Source organism: Ptychodera flava, chromosome 14, assembly GCF_041260155.1.
Source record: "Ptychodera flava strain L36383 chromosome 14, AS_Pfla_20210202, whole genome shotgun sequence".
NCBI classification, from domain to species: Eukaryota; Metazoa; Hemichordata; class Enteropneusta; family Ptychoderidae; genus Ptychodera; species Ptychodera flava.
This window is the reverse complement of record NC_091941.1, coordinates 27755054-27764147: the sequence shown is the minus strand read 5'-3', so window position 1 is coordinate 27764147 and position 9094 is coordinate 27755054. Positions and strand designations below refer to the sequence as shown.

The 9094-nt window shown below is 37.6% G+C and overlaps 1 protein-coding gene across 3 annotated transcripts; it reads right to left on the bottom strand.

Annotated features, from left to right (window-relative positions):
- Nucleotides 1–4445: 4445 nt before the first annotated feature.
- Nucleotides 4446–8695, bottom strand: LOC139150002 (uncharacterized). 3 transcript variants are annotated; one of them, XR_011556179.1, is made up of 3 exons: nt 8621–8684; nt 6760–8427; nt 4446–6301 (listed from the first exon to the last, which is right to left on the bottom strand). XR_011556179.1 is itself a non-coding variant. In XM_070722141.1 (2 exons), the coding sequence occupies exons 1-2, from the start codon at nt 8625–8627 to the stop codon at nt 7394–7396; spliced, it is 1041 nt and encodes a 346-aa protein (XP_070578242.1). In that variant the 5' UTR covers nt 8628–8684; the 3' UTR covers nt 4446–7393. The 3 variants fall into 3 exon arrangements, 1 of the variants encoding a protein (XP_070578242.1); XR_011556178.1 differs by having other exon boundaries at nt 6760–8695; XM_070722141.1 differs by having other exon boundaries at nt 4446–8427.
- Between the last annotated feature and the right edge of the window lie 399 nt (nt 8696–9094).

Here is a 9094-nt window from a genome sequence, read left to right as displayed (position 1 = left end):
CATTCACACTCTGTTCCACCTAGAGTCTGAGCCACACACTATCGGCTCGACGCTCCTACAATGTAAGTTTCACCACTGTAAATAGTGTATTTCCTTATCAGTTCTTTCTTTATTTTTTGCAACTATTATATTGCATATTGTATCCATTAATGTATTTGTATGTTCGCTTTTAATGTTTTCTTTCATTTGTTTAGTGCCCTGAAGAAGGACCCCCGTGTGGGTTCGAAACGTCGGCTTTAGGAATAAAAGGAGTCAATGTACAACAAGAGACTGAGAGTGACTTGTTTATTTAACAAACTCGATTATGACCTATTCAAGTCCAAGTCTCCAGACCCGCTGGTGTTGCTATACCCTGGTTGGACTGATACTGGTATTCCAAGCAAACTCATCTTTCAATAATGTTATATCATAGTGTCTTTAATGTAAATTACAAGTTTCATAAACTTTGGTCAAGTTAATCCAGATATATATCCCTAATTAGGAAAGTTCATTAAGTATGCAAATTAGGAATTGGCTGAAGTGAAAATGCTTATACAATGACTTTCAATAATGTTATATCATAGTGTATTTCATGGACATAGCAAGTTTCGTTAACATACCAAGTTTCGTCAACTGTCATATGTCAATTCAGATATATGTCCCTAATTAGGAAAGTTCATTAAATATGCAAATTAGGAATTGGCTGAAGTGAAAATGTTTAGTGACTTTCAATAATGTTGTATTATAGTATATTTCATGTACATAACAAGTTTCGTTAACTTTTGTAATGCCAATCAAGATATATAACCCTAATAAGGGAAGTTCATTAAATATGTAAATTAGCTATTAACTATGATGTCACACCTTTATGGGAGAAATCCTTGTGTGATCAACATTTGTAATAAATCTCATCCAATTCTCACTGTATGTCTGTTTTTCTAAAATCATTAATTATGCAAATGAGCATGAATATGCAAGCCTCGCCCACCAAAAACTAATCAGTTCTTGCTATTTTCAAACAGAATCTGTGTACCAGATTTGATTCTGATCTGATGAGCCGTTTTTGAGATATCGGGCCCACAGACAGACAGACAGACCAACAGGCATTGCTGCGACATGAGCTCACGTATGTGAACATGTGAGCTAAAAACAGCAAATATTGTCTCAAAAATACAATATCGTTGGTTTTGTAACAGTTTGAACAAAACTGTGATAGATTATCCCTATTAGGAAGCCGTTATTTACGGCCTGGGGGGTGGAGGAATGTGAGGGGGCAGGTCACTCAATACATTCTAAACTTCAAGGGCGGTTGCTCAAAATGTGAAGTAGAAGGGAGTTATTCAATTTTTGTGCGAAATGAATTGAAACACCTCTCAGATTGCACCATTGCACATATCAATTTCTCGACATTTTTTTATGCAAGAGGGGGACACCCTGCTCTCGTGCTTTCCCCTTAGGGTGTCCTAACAATTTCACTAGCAAAAGACAAATTGAAAATGCCTCTCAGCTTTCATCAGACTACATCATTGCAAACATCAATTTCTCATTTTTCACAGGATCTAGGACAAAACTGAACTGTTTAGAATTCATTCTTTACTGTCACAGAAGTATATATTTTAATTGACTTCAGTTCAATAAACATTATGACATTTAACCATACCGTATTCAGACTTTTCATTAGAAGCTGGCAGCTGGAGAAATGACACAAGGTCTCAGATTTTCCATTCCTGTATATTCTTTTGTCTTCAATCTCTGGCAGTATGAGAACTGTTTTTCACAAATTGTATTGTTATTGTTTGGTTGTTGAATATTGCGACTAAAACACTGATCATGCAAAAAATGTAATAAAAATGTCAGTGTTCAATGTCATTTTTTGTTTGACAGAGTCCAAAATGAATTGAAACACCTCTCCATTACATTACCATTACACACATCAATTTCTCAAAATTTGTTTATACGAAAGTGGGAGCCCCCTCTCGTGCTCTCCCCTTAGAGTGTCTTACAGTTTTACTTAGTAGAAAAAACATTAAAAACACCTCAGATTGCACCATTGTACACATAAATTTCTCTCAATTTTCCATGCAAGATAGGGGACAGCCCCTTCTGACACTTTCTCCCTCAGCCACTTGCGTTCTCCCCTGTACTTTCAAATTCTACCCTGTCAGATTTCCTGGTGAAAACCCTGTCATGATACCAATTCAAATTAAAAAATATGCTATATGGTTGGATACTGGTTATAGCGTGAGATTTTATATCTGTATTTTGTTGAATTTCATTTTGTTGGTTTCACCTATTTCAAATGTCATGAGATAACCCATGATATTCTAGCGGGGTACATCAGGATTTGAAAGGTCTTTACTATTGCTTTTACAAATACATGTATCGGTATTAACTTTTCTATGTCGGGGGGGGGGGGGGGTATCAGTCAAAATTTCAGAGTTAGAGAGGGGGTTACTCAAATTCTTCATTGCCGGCAGGATTACTCAAAATTTTGGAGTTTCCGATGTAATTCCTCCGACCCCCTCCCAAACCATAAATAATGACAGCTCGCTAAGAACCATATCATATTTCACAGTGGTTGGCCAAGCAATTTCAGAGATTTTTTGACCAAAAACAGGAAAACAATGACCTGACCTGACAATACAAATTTCACCAAAATTTTAGCATGCTCTACTAAGTATACCCCTAAGAACATGCACACCAAGTTTCAAAAATTGGACACAAAGTTTCAGGGATTAATGACCAAAAATTGAAAAACTTGCCAAAAAATATATGAAAATTTCACCTCAATTTGAAGACAATCAAAAAAGGTTGCTCTTAGGAATATGCAAATAAAGTTTCAAAGCAATAAGACATGTTGTTTCAGAGATATTTGACCAAAATGGAAATATTGCCCCAAATATATATATGAAAATTTTACCTAAATTTGAAGACAATCAACCATGATTGTCCCTAGGAATATGCATAACAAGCAATCACACATGCAGTTTCCAAGATGATTTGTTTTGACCTAAAGAAGGGGGAAATACCCAAAAATATGGCAACATAACTTTAGCAATTAGCAGGATTTGGTTTTCATACTCATTTGCATATATTTTACACCAACATGTTCATTTGAACAAATTCAGATCTCTACCTTTTGGGTGCACCTGTACACCAAATACTAAGATGGTTGGTGCTGTTTTTGGTATGGATGAACATACATACAAACATACAGAAACCACCAACTTACCATCTAAGCTCTTTTTGGCGTGTCTGTTTATATATATATATATATATATATATATATATATATTATATATATATATATATATATATATATATATATATATATATATATATATGTATATATATACACAACTTCAACAAGATAGGCCAAGGTTATCTCTAAAGTCAAATGACTGAATTTGGAGACTGTCTGGGTCGGCAGTTTCAGAGGTGCTCTTACAAAACACAGAAAATTTGGAAATGTTAAAATAACTCGCAATATGCAAATTTCATCTTAATTTTATCAAGCCAGAAAGACATTATCCCTATAGGAAAAATAGCAAAGCTATTGGGCAAGAAGTTTGAGACACTGAACAGAAAAAAAGGCAGGAAGGAAACATACTGACATTGTACTCATACCGATGTGAATACATAAATTCTAGCACCTAAGCAGTACCTGTGAGCTGTGCTATGTTACAGCATAGAGTAGAGTGGAACAAGGGCAATGGGATCAGCAATTGTTGCAATTTTAAAGCATCTGAAACAGTAACAGTGATCAGATATTTCACAGACTCAGTGTGGAGAGAACGGCACTAAAAGTTCAACATGTTATAATCTCATGGTTGCCACTTTATGAGCTTGATTTGCAATAAGCTAAACAGACAAATTCATGTGCAATTGAGCAGTCAGACTGATGGCTTGGAGAAAGACGTGTTACAACGGTCACTCTAATCTGAACAGCCATCTTTGAGCGGTGGTCCTGCAGGTTGAAAAATGTTCTAAATAGAGTATGGATGACAACATGAATTTCCGAGGCTTCAAAAGTAGCGAGGTTACCCATGCCATCCACACACACCATGTTTTGGTTACACAAGTTGTATACAAGTTGAAACCAAGCTGGCCCAATGGCACTGCAGCTACTATAGACTACAGTGGCATGAAAGATGTCCACAGCATATTATACCAGTTGCAAAAGGTCACTTGACAGTATTCTTATGGCTGATGAATTATCTCAGTAGACACTCATGCTTGCAATGACCTCCCTTGCCAGTTCTTCGGTTCTCAAGAGTTTTGAGTGGCTTGGCATTCTCATACACAGATACATACACTGACGCCAAACACCCACCCATAGTAATAGCTTCTATAGACACAGCCTATAGTAGCTAAGCAATGGGAACTTTCTGCTGATGCACTGCTTTCACATGAACAATTCAAGCACAAGCATGCCAGCAGCACACAGACAAACACTGGTCAGGGAGTACTTTCAACAGGGACTTCCCTAATTCTTTTATTAACATTCATGTGAAAGACTAATCAGCGCAGACAAGCTTCCATTTCCAGAGCAGCCTTCAAGAACAAGTAATGCTGGATGCACAGAACAGTGGTTGCTAGATTCCTTTTAATTGCATTCAGAACTGATATGATGCCGGGGAGGAGTATCACAAACATCAAGGTCACAAATGAATAGCTATCATTCAAGTACCCTTGTGTAGCTAACAAAAGTCCTGTTAAAATCTGGATATTGTTCAAATATGATTTGAATGCAACTTGTGTCATTGAAAGTGCCCTTTCTCAAACAAATGTCTGCATCATCTTTGCAACAGAAACTTTGACGTTCGACTGGTTTAGCATGAAACAGCCAAGCTCTCTACTTTTGTATGAATACACATAAAGCATCAAAATTTCATTCATGCTACGCTATAGTTTCACTTGCTCTCTATGGTGCTACAGTGCTGCTTGTGAACACGCTGGTTTAGAATCTTACATTTGCTGACTTCATTTCATTCAGACTCAAAAAACCAATAATAATAAAAAAAATCCGCACCTGTTATTTACACAATAGGAACTTGTTCTGACATGAAATTTTGTGACTAAGGATATGCAATAAAAATTCAAATCTGTGATTGTGACTTCTTCAAAGTTTGTAGTGGCGAAATTGGTGTCTTCATATAAACACAGGATTCTCCGGAGTAATATAATATTCTACATAACATTATAAATAATTGATTTCAATGGATGCAAGTTGTGACTATTACACTTTCAAGAAAAGCAGTGTAATCTAAAAATTAGAAGCTACTACGGTAAAGAAATAACATTACAAAGTGGCGTAAAATATATCACTTCTATTTGTTTTCAACTCCTGTGTTCAAATCTTAACTGGGATTAACACAAAAAAGCTTCACAAATACTCAAACATTTTTGACTACTTTATGCTAGTACAAACATCCCAGAGTCTATCACAGTCCTGAAAGTTTGCAGCGTTACACAATGAAAGTTTATTTCAACATACACACAGTAACTTTGTAAGTTTTGCAAAGCCTTTCCCTATGGATAGGAGCTGAAAGCTGAATACTATCACTGCTTGAAGATATTCCTTGATCTTTAGTTGAACGTTAAATAAAGTGAGCCAGAACAATTAATAGCTTTGGAAGTCAAGCGTGTTTTGTGACTATAGCCACCATCAGAAAAGTGCCCATAATATTTTCTGCTGACATGTGTCCATTGACTGGAGTAAATTTGCCAGTTTTCTCGATAAGATTTCTATATTTGAGGTTGGTGCAACCTTTGATAAAAGTGAACAGGATTATACTCTTTTAAAATTTAGCAAGCTCAGTGAAATTCTCACCAGCACTCTTTTTGTAGTCAAAACATGTTCTAGTCGGGCATTTTCATGATTGACACTTGGTCACCTTTCCAGTAATGCACTTTTCACAAGTGGTAATTAAGATCAATTTGAAAAATACTAAACCCTTTCAGGCCATGCAATTCAGATTCAACACCTAGGTAGTACCACTACTGGATAGAGTTGGTCAAAATCACAAGTTTTATTTCTGTCATTATGACATAGCAAGACAAGCAAGAAAATATCTTTGTGTACATTTTTGTAGTCTTCAAATGGTAATCTGTTAAACTGCATTGAATCTGAAGTGACCGGGTAGCAAAGGGGATACAGGGAGATATGTTTCACCACTGGAGGACAAGCTTCCATCATACCTACCAATATTTTAACCTTTCAACCTAATACTTACTCTCTTACCCTATAAACGCACTTGCCCTTCAAGAGGGTGCAACGAAGGCCAAGTATATGCACAGGATAATGTGCTTTTCCACTCCTCTATGTTCAGTTCACATACCAGCGTTAAAAAGGAAAGATAAATAGTGTAAGTCTGTTGTAAAGTATAGGCCTGGCAAAATATCTGGGATGGACCAACCATGAGCTAAACGAAGTCACCTATGTAAAATTAAGTTGACTGTTCTGTCTGTGAGAAATTTTGCACATAGTAAATATTCTTCATGATGAAGTTACACGATGAGCGCTTGAAGACATGAAAATTTCTCCTCAATCTAGTACATAGTGGTAGTACAGGACTTACAACTTCACCTGGTGAGATTTTAGGTCCAAGTTGATGATTGATAAAGAAAAAATAGGTACGCTTAGTTGAAGAAGACCTGTTTTCATATGACAGAATGCAGAGTTTAAGTAAATTTCAAGTAATTTGGTCCTCATGGTGCATGTTGAAGTCCTGTATTTCTGGTCCATCCCAGTTGAGAGACAAAAAACATGCCATTTACCATTTGTTACGGTTTGCTTTCCGTACACTCCTTTAATGTAAAGGAGATTCAAAAAGTCTGCGTCTGTAAAAGAGAGAAGACTTTTGAGAGTACCTAAGCTTGATGTAAAGTCGACAGCATCTCAACATTTACATGTGTGAAAGAACTGTACTGTTCATTCAGCGTCGAAAAATTGGAGTTCACCACAAAAGTATCTGAGAGTAAAGTAAAATGGAAACACACCATTTGTCATGGTATACTGTACCCATTTGTTTCACCATTGCAGATTCTTCTTTCTTGTTTTATCTGAAAGAGAACAGAAAGACACTCTGAAAGCGATTTTTTTTGTGTTCTGTAAAAACGCTACTGAAGTTCACAAAACAAAAACAAATTTCAAAGGCATCAAACATTACAAAGAATGTTTGATCTCCTTGTTACAAAAGGTTGAGATTGCTTGGAAAAATAATGTTCAGTGTTCCTATTCATTGTAATAGTGTCTCCATCTAGCCATTTTCTATGAACATAGTGCAATGTCTGGGATGATGTGATTAAGAATGGCCTTTTATTAACTAGTGTCAACAATATTCTGATTGGACCCGAATAAAATCACAGACCATTGTCAAGTTTCTTTTCAGATACTCCACCAGTCTTGCTTCTACTTCTGTCTTCCAGCAGACTCATCCATCCTTGCACCTTTTGCAACGTTGTTACACCTAGAACAGAACTCTAATGTCACTGCACCATTTGACACATGGAGGCAAACACCTGCAGCATCCGATTTGGAAGGCACAACCAATTCCGCGCCAATTTCTGGTTCCTCACAATCACACTGACAGGAATCTTTCGAGGATTCAGATCCAATGTCACTGTCAAAGGTCTTTGTTTTTGCTACCTTCATTGCCCTAGTAACACGACGGCTGCATTCATTATTACCATTTTCATCGGCTTTCCTCTTTCTCTGCTGCAGTTCTTTTGACTTTTCACCACTTGGTAGTGAACTGTGGAACCTTACACCGGGGGTGTTACCAATGTTAGACAATAAGGACGCCAGTTCACTTTGGTTGGCCAACACCCCTTTCAAATAATCAACTTCCGTCTCCAGGGCTTCAACTTTGGCAGACAGAGTTTTTGCCTGGCATTTGAGCTGTGCGTTTTCCGAAGACAGATTCTTCACGGAGGTTTCCAATCCCTCCAGATGTTTCTTCTTCTTTAATCTGTTCAGTCGAGCGTTCAACGCGTTTCTATTGAGAGAGTCCCCAGCAGATGGGTCGTTTTGCAAGTCCGCAATGCTGATAGGTGATCCGTTCCCCAGGTTGCTTTGACGACTCGTGGATGTAACTTCGACCGCACATGTCTCCTTGCAACTGACAATAGTTTGTCCCTGATTGCTCGACTCATTTTGAGAGTAAGATGGCGTTTCTTTCACAACTTCTATGGTTGGGCTCACGTTATGGTTGGACTTGCCCAACAGATACTCCATCAGCACCTTCTCGTCCTCGTCCGTTTGCATCTTTATCTTAATAACAGGACCCACTTTATTTCCAGCAGCACGTTCACCTTCTTGCTTTTGATGCAACGTAATGGTATCAGGGCTCCCAACGTCAAGTAAATCTGGGAATAGTTCAAACTCGCTCTCGCTGCCAACTTCCAAGCAAACTACATCGCCATTGTCGACGACTTTGTCATGATCTGGAAGGCAACAAGCAACTGTGCAGTCACTGCGGTTTAAAGACATATTGGGCGCCAATAGTACGCTCATTCCACAACAAAGTTAATTAAGATGAATCCGAATAAATCGTTGCTTCATGCACAAGTTAAATTATCGAAAATGTCATGTATACCGGCGACGATTAGCCATGAGAAAGCTGCGAACTCAACTTACCATGCATGCTAAATATGGCGGACTAAACGTTGAGCGAACGTACATGTACAGTGATTGGACAACCCCTCACATGTGACGTGATGAGATGTCTGGCTTTACGAAGGCGCCGCCACGCGGTCAAACGAAACAATTTCCATCTCCAGATCTCGTTAGATTCATTGCCGTTTGTGCTGAGGGTGTCTTGTGTTCCTCTTGTTAAAATGTCAGAATCCTTTTTTTCCCCGAGTTAAATTAAATTGTTAGCATGCCTCTTTCATGTAACGATGTGCCTTAGTGCTACTGATTCCAATAATTTGTCAATAAATTCAGTTTGTTTTTGTTCTCACTCGGTCATAGACCCTCCTTTTGGAGGGTCTATTGACTCTGTGTAACAGTATGAAACACCAGTGGAAAAACATGTCTCTGAAAATAAACAACCGGATGACCATGTCTTATAAGAAGGGCATAAAAATTTATCAGATTTTTAAAAAAAGT